Raw genomic sequence first — 17978 nt, 5'->3', positions numbered from 1 at the left:
CATTTATAGTGCAGGACAGACCAAATGAGCCAACGCAGCTGTACCACCTATGCTTCTGGCCTATGGTAGCCTAGTATACCAGAAAAAACAACTATAGGACTTGGTCTGAGCTCATGTGGTTATGCTGGTAGTTTGAATTTTTGTGAAGCAAGAAGCATGTGAGTGGACAGTGTTTTACAGGTGCTTTGGGGAGGGAAGGGAATGGAATCTATGACTGTCCTCTTTTCCCCTGGCCCCAATGGGAAGCACTGCTCTGAAGAGTGACTAGAAGTGGCATGGAGTTCCATGTTTTCTGCAGTGTAGACAAGGCCTAAGATGACAGTTTTAAAGACATCTGGAGCTGTAGCATTGCCATAATCCTTGTCCGACAGAACCTTTTATAAAACCAGTTCAGTTAAACCTTTAACTGAAGGTAGAATTTAGCCCTACAACTGGAACTTGAACAAGTTTGACGACATTAAGACCATGGTTTGAAAAGTTTCCTCAGCTACCATTCACACAAGTACCTCAACTACTTCTACCCAAGACTAGACCTGTTTATACTGTTTGATGGCGGGAATGGAAGATTATGGGAATCAAGTCTGTCCTGCCATCCACCTATCAAATCTAACCCAGCTGTCATTCCAACACCCAGTTAGTAAATTCTGGGCACCAACTGGTATCTCCTCATATAGGAGCTAGCCAGTTGTACAATGCTTTCATAATTCCCCCGGTAGAGAAAAAATACTGTGTTTAAGATAATTAACATGTGTTCATGTTCAGCCTTGCAATCCTAGAACAATGGGCAATACAGTTAAAGACTTGACCACTCACAAGACTATCATCTGATTTGAGGCTGCTATGAGAAGTATCACATGAGGAGTTTAAGGAGAAGCTTATCAAAGATTTGATTACTAATATCAGAAAGTACTCAGGCACAGTGATGCAGGTTAGAAATACTGACCTCTAACAGGTTTCAGAGTAGCAGCCGTGTTATACTCCAGATAAAACCAAGCTTTCTTGCTCTACCACAGATATAATTAGTGATGGTAACTGATTGTAGAGCTGCATCAGGGCTGGACTGTGGCAGCAGTGAATTTTTCCAGCAGTTAACTGTATTGTAAAGAAGCTCTAAAGCCAATTTCCAGTGTAATCTAGATGAGCTGATTTTTATTGTTCTTTTATGCAATGCAAGTGTCCGCATTGTTATGCCCAGTGTTATTCTAAGCCTCTTGGGATATAGTATTTTGAGGTTGATTTCTCACAATATCCTCAGCTCAGGAGCTGGGTTACATCAGAGATGCAGTTTATTAGGCAGAGCGTGAGGAACAACTGACCCATAACATTACTGGGGGAAAAGTCTCTTCATTGCTGTTTCAGTGACCTCTTAGGGTCTGTTACAGTGCAATTGGGAGGCATGATGGCAAAACATGTAGGCATACCTACCCTAGCTTCGATCGAGCTATCTTGCTAAAAATAGCAGTGAAGTCACAACAGAACAGGTGGTGGTGTGGACTAGTTACCTAACCACAAGCCTGCCTGTGACCCTGATTATATATTTGGGTGGCTAGTCTAAACCACTGTGCCTTCACTGCTATTTTTTTAGTGAACTAGTCTGATGAAAGCTAGGATGGGTACACCTACATTACATCTGCTCTCATTACATCTCCTGACTGCAGTGTAGCCAGACCCTTAGCTGTTCATAAAGGAAGCACAATTCCTTCCAGAAGGTGGTAAAGGATTTAAAGTTACCATACAACATTATATTCTACAGAACATGGAAGCCACAGGATGGCAGAGTAGTTTTGGTAAATCTCTGTAATCCAGAGGTGGGGTTTAGAATAATCTGCCATTCACGAAAGCCAGGGGCAGAACCAGAAGTAACTAGACGTTTTTCTTAAGAAATTCAACATAATCGTCTCCCAGAGCACAGCTGAATGGAACCGTAGCCAGTGGAGCCTGGGCATGCTGACCCAGTCATGTGCTAGGGGTATTAACCTTTGTCACGTGGAGGTCAGGTGGCTAGGGCCTGGAAATAGAATTGAGTTTCTTCCCATCACTCCTCTGTCACCCCTTTATCAGAAGAGTTCTCTTCTGGTGGGGGACTTACCCCTTTTGCTTTCCATCAAGTTACCGTAAGTCAACTAAAACTGGTACTGGGCAAAACATGCTACATGTGCACAACAAGGACTCTTCAGAGGTGTGACAAGCTTTCAACAACTGAAGATGTTGGAGGGACTTCACAGGCTAAGGACATTACTGTTGCAGTCTCAATAGGAGTCTGGCTTGATCTAACTAAATAACCAAAGCCACACAAAAACAAAGCCAAGACAGTGCAGAGAAGCTAGGGTACTTTTCCATTATCCCCATTGATGCCATAAAGTTCTAGGCTAAATCTATATTGTGGAAGAAGCAGAAATAGGGCCGATGGATTCTAATCCTGAACTTCTTTTAAAAGGATTAAGAGATCCAGATTTCTATTCCTATTCAAAGTTTGTAAAAAAACTTTATGTCAGTTTATTGGATCAGAAAAAGAGAGAAGTTATCCTTTTTATGAAACCTACAATTCCAGCTCAGCATCAATTGCACATATTTTGAATACATAGGTTTGGCTTGGTTGGAACTTTGTAATCGACTAGATGCTTAAAAAAAAAACAGTTAAGTGTTAGAGTTTCAAGAGAAGATACAAGAGACTCAACAGTGTTCTACTCAGAAATGCAAGCTTTCCATTTGGGACAATGTGCCTTTCTAGGCATAAGAAATAAACTTGTTTTTGTGTTCACTGTTTCGTTTCATAGAACACTGGAATCTCTTTCAATTTCTCACTTTCCCACAGTTAGGAACGTTACAACTCTGAATTTGCAGCTCAAAATTGACTGATATAAAGGGACAACTTCATACCTATGAATGTATGGTTTCCCCTAGCTTTAGTGCCACTAAGTTTCACCTGTCTGCACCAACATCCACCTTCATAGGATGAGCAGGTACAAATTCAGAGGCATGTTAACTCTGAGTTTCTCAGCAAGCCAATTTAAAAATCAGAGCCCTGACAGTAGGCAGTTAGGGGAAAAACAAACAAACAAAAAAAAGCCATGTCATTAGAAGACATTCCAAGTGGAGGTCAAGGCCCAGTATCACTTTTAGGCCTTCCACAATCTTGTAAGGTTTGCTTCAGTAAGACTACCTCTACCCTAATTCAAGAGCTAAAACTTTGGATTCTTCCTACGTGTAAAGCCAAACCTCCAAAACTGAGGTGTTTGGTAACTTCCCCTACCCCCATCTGAATTCCACTTGGGTCTTTGAGTGCTAGAGGAGACACACTATTTCCACCATATCCTCACATTATTATGATCTGTTCTCTCAATCCACTCAGCCCACTGGAGAAGTGAGGCAGTTTAGCCAGCACCCACACAGTGAGAAAAAGGAAAAGCAGGACTCCAAACAGTCCCCTAAAATACTGGAGGGGAACAGCAGGTCATCCAAACAAGCCATGTGGCAGAGATCATCAGAACCTGGAGAGGAAGGCAAGGTTCTTCAGGAACCCTTTCCAAGGTTTTGGATTCAACATTTAAAAACCAAACCAAACCATCCCACCACAGGTGCTTAGCACTTGCAGCTCCCTTTGAAATCAGCTGGCATAGTGGCTGCTCCCCACTTCAAAATCCCAAGACAGATCTTCTCAGATGCTTCACAAAACTATGAACCTTTGGCAGGTTGACACAGCAAGTTCACTTAAATAAAGGAAATAGATTTGTTTTTCTACTACTTACTGAGACTTTTTTCAGACATTCTTCACAAGTTTTGTTTGTGTATTGAGGACAAGCTGTGGAGAGGAAAAAGAGCCACATCAGTATTTAGCTAGGCCAATACAAACAACATTTTGAAAATAAACAATACATGAACATTTAACTTTGCTGTATCCTCGCAGCCAGGCCGTACTACATATAGTTTCTAAAAAAAACTAAGCAGCATTGCCAGACATTTTTTTCCTTGACTAATTACTATATTGTCAAGTGCAGCAACTTCTTGCCTTATTCCTGTGCACTAGTGCCTTGTCTCAGAAAACTGGAGAAACAGCACCATACCATCAGTATATTCCCACTCTATTTGCGCACATAACATCTATTTGTAGAGACTCCTTTCCACATAATTATCTCTTGTTGAAATTCTCTTGCCATTAGTGTAACACAATACAAGTAGTTTCGGGAGACACACACTGTCTTCAGACTAGATAGCATTACTGCAAGCTTATTATGAAAAGTCTCTTCCACACAGGCTCATTCTAGGCTGTTTCTCCTTTAACTATGAAAACATGCGAGCTATCATAGATTTAGTCCAATGTTTTCAGTTAATGTTTTATTACTTAATAGTTGGGGAAGCAGGTTATGCCAGGTCCCAATTATCAGATTTGCAATTAAATAAAAGTTTTAAAAAGAACTCCACCCATTTTGTTCAGCCTCCCATTTGCAGTGACTCTCTTGATAAAAAAAACAATTGAGCTCGTCTTCCTCTTGGTATGTGAGTTACCCCAAGCAGGAGGCTCACAAACGTTAGTTGCAGTTTTTAGTTTTCTTCAAATCCAAGCACACAAAATCCTTCAAACTGCAACAGATCATGGTTTCTGACAAACACACTTCACTACGCTCTTCTGTTAATATTAAGCCCTGTTCACTGTAATCATGTTCTGTTATCTATAAAGAACAAAACCAAATATAACTGAGGTGAAAATAGGGAGAGAGCATGAATTGTTTCCTAGCTAGTATACACTCAGGGTATATTGTCCCTGAACTGAAGGGCTTGTATACTTTATTGGTACAATACCTCACTGGTTTTAGGTAGTTATAAAAAGGTTTATGTTTTTGTCATCATTTAGAAGCTTAAACATGCTATGTCCACAGATTTTAATTTACAGAATTCATGTTACCTAGGGAGATGGTGGAATCTCCTTCCTTTGAGGTTTTTAAGGTCAGGCTTGAGAACGCCCTGGCTGGGATGATTTAGTTGGGGATTGGTCCTGCTTTGAGTAGAGGGTTGGACTAGATGACCTCCTGAGGTCCCGTCCAATCCTGATATTCTATGAAATTCTTTTCTGATAAGATTTTAGTAAAATTATTGAACATTCAATCAATGGATTGTGGAAGATGATACACTACACATTAAAATACCTTTAAAATATCTTTTGTAAACCAGAAAAGAGAAGGGTATTTGTTCATAAGAACATTTTTAGTAATGATTTTCCATTAGCTACAATGCAGCTGGTCAGTTTTGTGTTTTCATTTACAGCAGAGATCACTCATGTGATTAGGAAGCAGAGCTGTGGTTTCTTTTAGGTTTATATCCTCAGGGTACAGCCCTTGAAGTGAATCAGCATTCTATGAACATAGGTAAGATAGAGATGTTTACACACCACTCTACATTTTAGAAGTCAGACTCTGCACTCCTAAACTAGATCTGAAGCAGAGACTTTATAAAGTACTAATATTCACTGACATTACTACCAAGTTGAAGGAGTAGTGGAACAGCCATTCCACACCCCTAAACTCCGTTACAAACGTTGGGGACAGAAGAGAAATCACAGGGCTTTTATGTTAACACTGATTATACAAAAAGAAAAGAAGTACTTGTGGCACCTTAGAGACTAAAATTTATTTGAGCATAAGCTTTCTTGAGCTAAAGCTCACTTCATCGGATGCATTCAGTGGAAAATACAGTGGGGAGATTTATATACATAGAGAACATGAAACAATGGGTGTTACCATACACACTGTAACCAGAGTGATCACTCAAGGTGAGCTATTACGGGGGGGGGGGGAAAGAAGAGAATCTTTTGTAGTGATAATCGAGGTAAGCCATTTCCAGCAGTTGACAAGAATGTCTGAGGAACAGTGGGGGAGTGGGGAGGGGGGATAAACACCAACATTCCACACAAAGTTGGACTACAAGCCTCAGGAACAGTATCCCCGATAATTTCATGGCAAATCTGGTGGCTGAACTTTGTCCTCACCCATAACTATTTCACATTTGGGGACAACGTATACCTTCAAATCAGCGGCACTGCGATGGGTACCCGCATGGCCCCCACAGTATGCCAACATTTTTATGGCTGACTTAGAACAACGCTTCCTCAGCTCTCGTCCCCTAATGTCCCTACTCTACTTGCGCTACATTAATGACATCATCATCTGGACCCATGGAAAAGAAGCCCTTGAGGAATTCCACCATGATTTCAACAATTTCCATCTCACCATCAACCTCAGCCTGGACCAGTCCACACAAGAGATCCATTTCCTGGACACTACGGTGCTAATAAGCGATGGTCACATAACCACCACCCTAACCCTATTCCTACCTACATGCCTCCAGCTTTCATCCAGACCACACCACATGATCCATTGTCTACAGCCAAGCTATACAATACAACCGCATTTGCTCCAACCCCTCAGACAGAGACAAACACCTACAAGATCTCTATCAAGCATTCTTACAAACTACAATACCCACCTGCTGAAGTGAAGAAACAGACTGACAGAGCCAGAAGACTATCCAGAAGTCACCTACTTCAGGACAGGCCCAACAAAGAAAATAACAGCACGCCATTAGCCATAACCTTCAGCCCCCAACTAAAACCTCTCCAACGCATCATCAAGGATCCACAACCTATCCTGAAGGACGATCCATCACTCTCAGATCTTGGGAGACAGGCCAGTCCTTGCTTACAGACAATCCCCCAACCTGAAGCAAATACTCACCAGCAACCACACAACAGAACCACTAACCCAGGAACCTATCCTTGCAACAAAGCCCATTGCCAGCTGTGTCCACATATCTATTCAGGCGACACCATCATAGGGCCTAATCACATCAGCCACACTATCAGAGGCTCGTTCACCTGCACATCTACCAATGTGATATATGCCATCATGTGCCAGCAATGCCCCTCTGCCATGTACATTGGTCAAACTGGACAGTCTCTACGTAAAAGAATAAATGGACGCAAATCAAACATCAAGAATTATAACATTCAAAACGAGTCAGAGAACACTTCAATCTCTCCTGTCACTCGATTACAGACTTGAGAGTGGCTATCCTTCAACAAAAGAACTTCAAAAACAGACTCCAACGAGAGACTGCTGAATTGGAATTAATTTGCAAACTGGATACAATTAACTTAGGCTTGAATAAAGACTGGGAGTGGATGGGTCAGTACACAAAGTAAAACTATTTCCCCATGTTTATCCTCCCCTCACCCCCCACTGTTCCTCAGATGTTCTTGTCAACTGCTGGAAATGGCCCACCTTGATTATCACTACAAAAGGTTTCCCCCACCCCCCTGCTGGTAATAGCTCACCTTAAGTGATCACTCTGGTTACATTGTGTATGGTAACACCCATTGTTTCATGTTCTCTATGTATATTCCACTGAATGCATCGGATGAAGTCAGCTGTAGCTCACGAAAGCTTATGCTCAAATAAATGTGTTAGTCTCTAAGGTGCCACAAGTACTCCTTTTTGCGAATACAGACTAACATGGCTACTACTCTGAAACCACTAATTATATAGTTAAAAGTACAGTAAATTTGTGATTCAGTCCAAGATCAGTTAATTCAAGCCAGCACTATGTTACTGCTGTTTAGGAAGCCCCAATTTCTAAGATCTTCTGACTTTCCAGTCCTTGAGTTGTTCAATTTTGATTCAACAATAATGCAGCTTTAGAACAGTTAATTCAAGCAACAAGCTGATGTGCAGCAAATATACAATTGGTCAAGTTTAAAGTCTGAATTAAGCTACATTTGCTCTTCTGCTGCTTTCTACCAGCTTGTCAGATATTTTGTGTGATGCATCTCATTGAACAAAGATACTGCTAACAACTGTAGCAGAATCTCACAAATCCACACTACTGGGAGAACCCTAATACAAGATAAAGACTTTTCTACATTATGAAAAAACAATGAGGAGTCCTTGTCACACCTTAAAGACTATCCACTTCATACGGCTAAACTCAATGCTTTGCATGGTGACGGGTTTCAGAGTGGTAGCCGTGTTAATCTGTATCAGCAAAAACGAGGAAACTAGGAAAGAGGTCTTTCAAATCATGTTGGCTACCTCCATTTTTTTTTTTTTAAAGTGCATCTTAACACATGACCTCTCTCTCTCTCTCTCTCACTAGGATACAAGGCGGATAAAAACTGATAGTTTTGGGGGGGAAAAAAATCAAAGAATTTGATTTTTTCCCCTTTAAATAAGATTTTTAATTTTAGTTAAATTTAATAAGTTTTTCTTGTTAGAATAAATCTGTTTAAAATTAAATCTGAATGTAATGGAAAATATGCTAAGACCTAAAATTATAATCATTAAAACATTTAAATAAAAAATAAATACCCTGAATCCATGAGCCACTACCAAACACTGAGTTAAAAGATTACTTTTCTATGTAAAGAATCAGGAGATAAACATCTCAATTTGAAGAGCAAGCTTTATAAGTATGGCACAACAGGTCATGTTCTGTATTAAGGGTTTGATCCTGTGGGGTTTCCAGGGGCTGTGCTACTGGGGGTAATAGACTGAAATTCATATCTCACCAGGATCATCCACTGAGCCCACCGGAATAGTCTCATACTCCTATTTTATAGCTTCTCTCCCCCTGAACTCTGACTAGCTCAGTTCTCGAATTATGAATATGTATGACTCCACCCCTCATTTACCATTTTCTAACCTACTAAAACGTACAATTAAGAAGCTGAAAATATTAAACTATAACACTCTTTAAATAAATGTATATTGTTATAGTGTACCCTCTTAAGTAGCAAAAAGGTGTACCAAATATAGCATAAAGGCTCTATTTAGTTCTAAGTCAACATATTTTAATGAATACACCAGTGAGAATGCATCTTTCTTTATTAGAAAGAACTGAAGTACAAATAGAAAAGTTGATTGAAATTGATTATTTAAATCTAGATTTTCCACTTGGTGATTTAAATCACCATTATTTAAATCAATCACCTGGATAGGATAGAGAGTACACTCTTAAAACACACCAGCTTAAACGTCTTAAAATTTTAGGGTAGTGATGGCAAGTTGTAGTTTTTAATGTTAGATTGTCAATGTGAACCCTAGAGGGGAGCCTAGGGTTCATCTTGACTAACTAATAACATGCATGTCCTAGTGTGGACAGACTCTTAGTGCTAGTCTACACTGGCAATGCTAAAGCGCCACTGCAGGAGTGCTTTAATGTGCCTTGTGTGGTTGCGGCGCAGCGCTGGGAGAGCTCTCCCAGTGCTCTAAAAAACCCACCTCCATGACAGGCACGGCTCCCAGCACTGGTGCACTATCTACACTGGCTCTTCACAGCGCTGAAATTTGCTGCGCTCAGCGGGGTGTTTTTTCACACTCCTGAGGGAGAAAGTTGCAGCGCTTTAAACTGCCAGTGTAGACAAGCCCCTAGAGTAGACAATTTAATACTTTTGCAGTTCTATTATCCAGTTCAGTTTTTCATTTTGTTTTGAAAAGCACCTACTTTCACCCCTAATCTAGGTAGACCTTTACGAGTGCTAAGTAGAGGGCCTGTGAAAGTGACATTCTTCACAAACTAATCTGGAAGAACTACCTCAATCCTTGGCCGAGAATTCACTGAAACCTTGACACAGGCCTAGAATATTTACTACTGGTGCTACCTCCTCATACTGTCCCCTGCCCATCTTCTGCTTCTGTTCTTCCAGCTTGTGCAGCTGTTAAAATGCAGGGTGCAGGGCCAGGTTGTTATTTCACTTTGTTGAAGAATGAAAAGCCAGTGTGACAAAGCAGGGTAGTATGCTATTAGGATGCTTGCTGCCACCCTGCTCTCTTCACCTTCAGAAGAAACTCTTGGAAGCAGTGACTCTGAAAAGGACTTCAGGGGTCCTAGTAAATAATCAACTGAACACGAGCACCCAGTGCGACACTGATCAAAACAGCTAATGAGATCCTTGGATGTAACAAACATGAATCTTGTGTGAAGAAAAGAGGTTATTTTACCTCTCTATTTGGCACTGGTGCGATTGCTGCTGCAATAGTGTGTCCAGTTCTGGTGCCAACAATTAAAGAAGGATGCGGATATATTCAAAAAGGTTCAGAGAAGAGGCATAAGAAATTAAAGGATTGACAAACCTGACTTCTAGTGACAGATTGAGCTCGAGTCTATTTAGTTTAACGAAGAGATGGTTAAGGGGCGACTTGATCACAGTCTGTAAGTACCTACACGGGGAACATATCTAATAGGCTCTTCAGTCTAGCAGACAAAGGTATAACAAGATCCAATGGCTAGAAGTTGAAAACGGACAGTCAGACCTGACATAAGGCATAAAAATAAAAATAAAATAAAATTAACAGTGAAGGTAAATAAACATTGGAAAATTTACCAAAGGATGTGGTGGATTCTCCATCAATGGAGATTTTTAAATCAAGACTCGATTTTTTTTTTTTTTTTTTAAAGACATGCTTTAGTTCAAACAATATTTTTTTCAGGGAAGTCCTATGGCCTGTGCTATGCAGGAGGTCAGATTGGTGGATCACAGTGGTCCCTTCTGGCCTTAGAAACTAGGCATCTGGTAGTATTGCTAGATCCCCACTTACTCTTTGATGATCATATAGCAGCAGTCACCTGAACAGGTGCAAACAGGAGTGGAGGTTGTTAGCCAGGCGCTAGCCAAGAAGTTGAAACTTTTTCTTTTTGATTTAATCTTTCTGCCATGGCCTATGCCTTTGTAACCTGAGGGCGCCGGGCGCCCCCATGGCTCCCCACCCGGGGCTGGGTGTCCCCCTCCATTGCCTCCCACCCGCAGCCCACGGGCGGCCGGATACCCCACCTGGGGCCTGAGCCTGAGCGGGGCTGGGGCTTTGGGGGAGGGATAGCTCAGTGGTTTGAGCATTGGCCTGTTAAACCCAGGGTTGTGAGTTCAATCCTTGAGGGGGCCATTTAGGGATCTGGGGCAAAAAATGGGGATTGGTCCTGCTTTGAGCAGGGGGTTGGACTAGATGACCTCCTGAGGTCCCTTCCGACCCTGATATTCTATGATTCTATGATTAGACTTCTGAAATGCGTGAGAGGGATGCACTTTAAATCAACTCACAAACGAAAACCTGCAGCAAAGGTGGCAGCTTGCTTATTGGAGAAGTTTCTCACAGTGAACAGGACACCAGTGCTTCATGACCTGCACTGCCTGCCCATTGGCTTGAGTGAATAGAAGAGGGTGGTTTTGACCAAGAATCTTAAATGGCTTGCAAACTTCCTGTTTGAGATGCCTTTCTCCTGGTGCCATGTTATGGCAGCTGCAGTCAATCAAAGCACTCAAGTTGGAGTCCTCTCAAGAAAAGAGGGAGCTGTTGGGCAGTGTCAGGGTATTTTCTGTGATGGGCTGTAATCTTTAAATTCATTCCTCACTTTAGTCAAAAGTCACATGACATCAGGGCACACTTCAAAACCCATCTTCTCGCAAGCTTCTCCTCTTGTCTGCTTTGGGGAAGCCGCCTTGTTGGTCTGTAATTGTAAAGTATGTACAAGGAATACATAGCATTTTGGAAACCTTTTAGAGTTTGTGAAAATCTGATCACAAGATCCAAATCCTCCACCCTAAGATTTTGAAACCTTAACTAGGAGGAAGAGGGTGGAAACACTGCATTGGGATGAAGTTAATTACATCAAGTGAAAAATAATGCTTTCAACTCAAATATTTCTCACCATCCCTCATGTTTAAGAGATGCATTCCATACATTTGTAATACCACACTCTGGCAGAGAAATCAGGTAGCCTGCTCAGACTTCTCTGGACCTTCAGGAGGTTAAAATAGAACCGGGGCTTGTTCATGTGTAGATGGGCACCTCTCAAAGCCTGAAACAGGAGCCCCCTTTATAGCAGTAATGTATAGCATTACTAAGCAATAAGCTATTACTTCATAGTGTTTCAGAGATCCAATCTTATCAATACAATGAAAAGTTAAAAAATTAAGTTATCAAAACTAATAAAATACATAGCAATACACTGTCCTTGCTTTATTTGTTCGCTTAACCACCAATTCACATAATTCAGTAACTGATATCCCTGCACTGAAAAGTCATAACAACTACAGGAGAACTTCAATATGAACTTCCGATGAAGTGAGCTGTAGCTCATGAAAGCTTATGCTCAAATAAATTTGTTAGCCTCAAAAGTGCCACAAGTACTCATTTTCTTTTTGCGGATACAGACTAACATGGCTGCTACTCTGAAACCTGTCAATGTGTTCTGTAACTTAGACTATCAGTACAGTAGACAAACACAAACTGCCTACACCCATGAACTGATTGCAGTTCAAAGAACAATGAAGTTCTCCTTTTCAAAGTTTTCAAAGGTGGTGTATGTGGGTAAGTAGTATATTTTCAATTAGAAGAACACCACACCACCAACTTAAAATCTAGCCAATTTTAAAACAGGAGTTTGAAGTAGTTTCAGGTACCCCCTCCAGTTGCCCTGATATTTTTTGTGGTTTTATGATCCTGTTTCCAGTGCTGAAAGACAAACACAAACGGAACAGTATGTATGGTTGGTTTCACAATGCTATCTTCACTAATCTCTCTCCTTAGTCATGTTAGATGTTACTTGTAACACTAGCAGGTAAACAAGTTTTCACACAAAGGTGTGATTTTAAAATTAGTGTTCTGCTAACAAGAATTTGTAGAACAGGAAAAAAGACAAGAGCCAAGACAACTAATGAAGCTTAAAATTTTAAGCAGACAGACAGACAAAAGCCTTCTATTTCAATAAGTAGACTGCACAGAAGTTTTGTTGTAGCATTACTAAGTCTTTAAATATACAAAAAAGCTAAGTTTTCAATGTTAGTTTTATAGTCAAAATAAGTATCACAAAATGAAACCTATTTCATCAGAAAATCTGTTAAACCACTTTAGAGTCTTACAAGAGGGGCTACAAACAAGGCAAGTACTATCAGAAAATATAGTCTATGTATAGCTACTAACTTTCTTCAGTTATTTTTGATTCACCACAGCAACTTACAAATTCAATGCACATCTTCCAGAAGTTGAGACTGACATTAAAGCCACCACCACAATGGGGATCAACTCCCAAGACAGATGTCATCCAACACGGTTAGAACAATTCTAGTTTTAAGATTATATGCTGTCTAACCACATTTTAATGACTTCCCTGATTAGCACACGCCACTCTTTGATAAGGCAAGGCTGTAACATGGCCCACTGTGTTTAGAAGACTAAATATTGAGACCAACTATTGCAAGGCCTTGTCTTCATAGTGAGAAAGGGGTGCGTTCTTCCTCTGTTAGCTGGCAGTAGGGAAAATCCTAACAAAGACCAGACACTAGTGAAGTTGCTGTGTTCAAACAAGCAAGTAGCGATAAAACCCAGGAGCGCAACTCCACCAGCTCCAGGGGAAACTACCAATGGCCTTCTCTCCGCTAGAAGCTAACGGGAGGCGTCAACAGCAGCAGTCGCAGGGCAGGAGGGAGGGCATGGGTGGAGGAGAATTAGAGTCTCAGATCATTGTGCAGAACTGGACACTTGGGGGATGTGTGGGATACGGGGGGGAGGGAGAAGAGACACCAGAGGCAGGAAGTGCGGGGCAGGACACCTGGGGGGATTGGGGAGGAAGTGCGAGGCAGGGGGGTCGGGTATGGGGGGCAGCAGGGCACCGGGGACAGAAGAGATGGGGCCAGGACACCAGGGGCTGTGTAGGGCAGGCTGTGGCGTGGGGAGGAAGGTGCAGGGCAGGACACCGGGGGTCGGGCGTGGGAGGGGGGGACAGAGCACTGAGGGCCGTGTGGAGCAGAAGAGACGGGGGCAGGCTGTGGCGTGTGGGGGAGGTGCGGGGCAGGAGACGGGGGGAAGTCAGGCATGGAGGAGCAGGAGACCGGGGGCTGTGTGGGGCAGGCTGTGGCGTCTGTGGGGAGGTGTGGGGCAGGAGACCAGTGGGCGGGGGGGGAAGTCAGGCATGGGGGAGCAGGAGACTGGGGGCTGTGTGGGGCAGGCTGTGGCGTATGTGGGGAAGGAGACCGATGTGGGGGGGAGCCAGGCATGGGGGAGCAGGACACCGGGGGCTGTGTGGGGCAGGCTGTGGCATCTGGGGGGAGGTGCGGGGTAGGAGACCGGTGGGGGGAGGAAGTCAGGCATGGGGGAGCAGGAGACGGGGGCTGTGTGGGGCAGGCTGTGGCGTCTATGGGGAGGTGCGGGGCAGGAGACCGGTGGGGGGGGGGAAAGTCAGGCATGGGGGGGCAGGAGACCGGTGGGGGGGTCAGGCATGGGGGGGCAGGAGACCGGTGGGGGGGTCAGGCATGGGGGGCAGGAGACCGGTGGGGGGGTCAGGCATGGGGGGCAGGAGACCGGGGGCTGTGTGGGGCAGGCTGTGGTGTCTGTGGGGAGGTGCGGGGCAGGAGACCGGTGGGGGGGTCAGGCATGGGGGGCAGGAGACCGGTGGGGGGGAGTCAGGCATGGGGGGCAGGAGACCGGTGGGGGGGAGTCAGGCATGGGGGGCAGGAGACCGGTGGGGGGGAGTCAGGCATGGGGGGCAGGAGACCGGTGGGGGGGAGTCAGGCATGGGGGGCAGGAGACCGGGGGCTGTGTGGGGCAGGCTGTGGTGTCTGTGGGGAGGTGCGGGGCAGGAGACCGGTGGGGGGAGTCAGGCATGGGGGGCAGGAGACCGGTGGGGGGGGGAAGTCAGGCATGGGGGGCAGGAGACCGGTGGGGGGAGTCAGGCATGGGGGCAGGAGACCGGTGGGGGGGGGGAAAGTCAGGCATGGGGGGCAGGAGACCGGGGGGGGGGGGGAAAGTCAGGCATGGGGGCAGGAGACCGGTGGGGGGGGGGGGAAAGTCAGGCATGGGGGGCAGGAGACCGGTGGGGGGAGTCAGGCATGGGGGGGCAGCAGACCGGTGGGGGGGTCAGGCATGGGGGGCAGGAGACCGGGGGCTGTGTGGGGCAGGCTGTGGTGTCTGTGGGGAGGTGCGGGGCAGGAGACCGGTGGGGGGGAGTCAGGCATGGGGGGCAGGAGACCGGTGGGGGGGAGTCAGGCATGGGGGGCAGGAGACCGGGGGCTGTGTGGGGCAGGCTGTGGTGTCTGTGGGGAGGTGCGGGGCAGGAGACCGGTGGGGGGAGTCAGGCATGGGGGGCAGGAGACCGGTGGGGGGGGGAAGTCAGGCATGGGGGGCAGGAGACCGGTGGGGGGAGTCAGGCATGGGGGCAGGAGACCGGTGGGGGGGGGGAAAGTCAGGCATGGGGGGCAGGAGACCGGTGGGGGGGGGGGAAAGTCAGGCATGGGGGGCAGGAGACCGGTGGGGGGGGGGAAAGTCAGGCATGGGGGGCAGGAGACCGGTGGGGGGGGGGGAAGTCAGGCATGGGGGGGCAGCAGACCGGTGGGGGGAGTCAGGCATGGGGGGCAGGAGACCGGGGGCTGTGTGGGGCAGGCTGTGGTGTCTGTGGGGAGGTGCGGGGCAGGAGACCGGTGGGGGGAGTCAGGCATGGGGGGCAGGAGACCGGTGGGGGGGGAAAGTCAGGCATGGGGGGGCAGCAGACCGGTGGGGGGGGAAGTCAGGCATGGGGGGGGCAGGAGACCGGGGGCTGTGTGGGGCAGGCTGTGGTGTCTGTGGGGAGGTGCGGGGCAGGAGACCGGTGGGGGGAGTCAGGCATGGGGGTGCAGGAGACCGGTGTGGGGGGGAAAGTCAGGCATGGGGGGGCAGGAGACCGGTGGGGGGGTCAGGCATGGGGGGCAGGAGACCGGGGGCTGTGTGGGGCAGGCTGTGGCGTCTATGGGGAGGTGCGGGGCAGGAGACCGGTGGGGGGGGGGGAAAGTCAGGCATGGGGGGGCAGGAGACCGGTGGGGGGGGGGAAAGTCAGGCATGGGGGGGCAGGAGACCGGTGGGGGGGTCAGGCATGGGGGGGCAGGAGACCGGTGGGGGGAGTCAGGCATGGGGGGGCAGGAGACCGGTGGGGGGGTCAGGCATGGGGGGCAGGAGACCGGTGGGGGGGTCAGGCATGGGGGGCAGGAGACCGGTGGGGGGGTCAGGCATGGGGGGCAGGAGACCGGGGGCTGTGTGGGGCAGGCTGTGGTGTCTGTGGGGAGGTGCGGGGCAGGAGACCGGTGGGGGGGTCAGGCATGGGGGGCAGGAGACCGGTGGGGGGGAGTCAGGCATGGGGGGCAGGAGACCGGTGGGGGGGAGTCAGGCATGGGGGGCAGGAGACCGGGGGCTGTGTGGGGCAGGCTGTGGTGTCTGTGGGGAGGTGCGGGGCAGGAGACCGGTGGGGGGAGTCAGGCATGGGGGGCAGGAGACCGGTGGGGGGGGGGAGTCAGGCATGGGGGGCAGGAGACCGGTGGGGGGAGTCAGGCATGGGGGCAGGAGACCGGTGGGGGGGGGGAAAGTCAGGCATGGGGGGCAGGAGACCGGTGGGGGGGGGGAAAGTCAGGCATGGGGGCAGGAGACCGGTGGGGGGGGGGAAAGTCAGGCATGGGGGGCAGGAGACCGGTGGGGGGGGGGAAAGTCAGGCATGGGGGGGCAGCAGACCGGTGGGGGGGTCAGGCATGGGGGGCAGGAGACCGGGGGCTGTGTGGGGCAGGCTGTGGTGTCTGTGGGGAGGTGCGGGGCAGGAGACCGGTGGGGGGGAGTCAGGCATGGGGGGCAGGAGACCGGTGGGGGGGAGTCAGGCATGGGGGGCAGGAGACCGGTGGGGGGGAGTCAGGCATGGGGGGCAGGAGACCGGGGGCTGTGTGGGGCAGGCTGTGGTGTCTGTGGGGAGGTGCGGGGCAGGAGACCGGTGGGGGGAGTCAGGCATGGGGGGCAGGAGACCGGTGGGGGGGGAAGTCAGGCATGGGGGGCAGGAGACCGGTGGGGGGAGTCAGGCATGGGGGCAGGAGACCGGTGGGGGGAGTCAGGCATGGGGGGCAGGAGACCGGTGGGGGGGGGGAAAGTCAGGCATGGGGGGCAGGAGACCGGTGGGGGGGGGGAAAGTCAGGCATGGGGGGCAGGAGACCGGTGGGGGGGGGGAAGTCAGGCATGGGGGGCAGCAGACCGGTGGGGGGAGTCAGGCATGGGGGCAGGAGACCGGGGGCTGTGTGGGGCAGGCTGTGGTGTCTGTGGGGAGGTGCGGGGCAGGAGACCGGTGGGGGGAGTCAGGCATGGGGGGCAGGAGACCGGTGGGGGGGGAAAGTCAGGCATGGGGGGGGCAGGAGACCGGGGGCTGTGTGGGGCAGGCTGTGGTGTCTGTGGGGAGGTGCGGGGCAGGAGACCGGTGGGGGGGAGTCAGGCATGGGGGGCAGGAGACCGGTGGGGGGGGGAAGTCAGGCATGGGGGGCAGGAGACCGGTGGGGGGGGGGGAAGTCAGGCATGGGGGGCAGGAGACCGGGGGCTGTGTGGGGCAGGCTGTGCGCGGATGGCCGGGCGGGCCGGGCTCTCTTACCTTCCTCGGACGCAGCAGCCAGGGAGGCGCTGTCCGGGGCCATTGCCAGCAGCAGTAGCGCCAGAGGGGCGCAGAGAAGGAGCCCGCTGCCCGGAGCCATCGCGAGTCTCGCAGCCCAGCGCTCGCAGCCACCTCGTCCGGCCCCGGCCCGGCCCCGCCCCGCCCCGCCCCGCGACCTTCCGCAACCGCGCCCCGAGAGCGGCTATTTGCTCGCGGGGGCGCGCGCGGCGGCACTTCGAGAGCCGGCCACGCACGCCCCCTGCCGGGCAACAGGGTGCGCGCGGCCCGACCGTGCCTGAGGGGAGCGACCCGAGCCTTCGCCCCGGCCCCGGCCCCGGCCCCCAACCGCGCCCCCGCCCTCGCCCCACCCTCAACCGCCCCCAACCTCCCTCCTGACCCCTCCACCTCCTCTCCCCATCTGCGGTCCCGAACTTCCCCACGCCCCGCCACCTCCCGACCCCTCGGGCTCGATACGTGGCATAATCCCGCCACCCGCCCCTGAAACCCCCTCGTCCATAGTCCCCAAGCCCCCCCCTCCCCGGCCCGATCGCCCCCCGCCCTCTCGCTAACCT

At 49.0% G+C, this 17978-nt stretch overlaps 1 protein-coding gene across 1 annotated transcript in view; it reads right to left on the bottom strand.

The window, feature by feature from the left end:
* LOC119860933 (PTTG1 interacting protein) overlaps positions 1-17690 on the bottom strand; it is a 33206-nt gene extending 15516 nt beyond the window's left edge. Inside the window, exons 1-2 of the mRNA XM_038415134.2 lie at positions 17407-17690; positions 3750-3802 (exon numbers count right to left, since the gene is read on the bottom strand). Coding sequence (XP_038271062.1) covers positions 3750-3802; positions 17407-17506 — 153 coding nt within the window. The 5' untranslated portion in view covers positions 17507-17690. The remainder of the gene's footprint in view (positions 1-3749; positions 3803-17406) is intronic.
* Between the last annotated feature and the right edge of the window lie 288 nt (positions 17691-17978).

The sequence above is a fragment of the Dermochelys coriacea genome, chromosome 9, assembly GCF_009764565.3.
Source record: "Dermochelys coriacea isolate rDerCor1 chromosome 9, rDerCor1.pri.v4, whole genome shotgun sequence".
Taxonomy (NCBI): domain Eukaryota; kingdom Metazoa; phylum Chordata; order Testudines; family Dermochelyidae; genus Dermochelys; species Dermochelys coriacea.
This window is presented reverse-complemented; position numbering and strand designations above follow the sequence as displayed.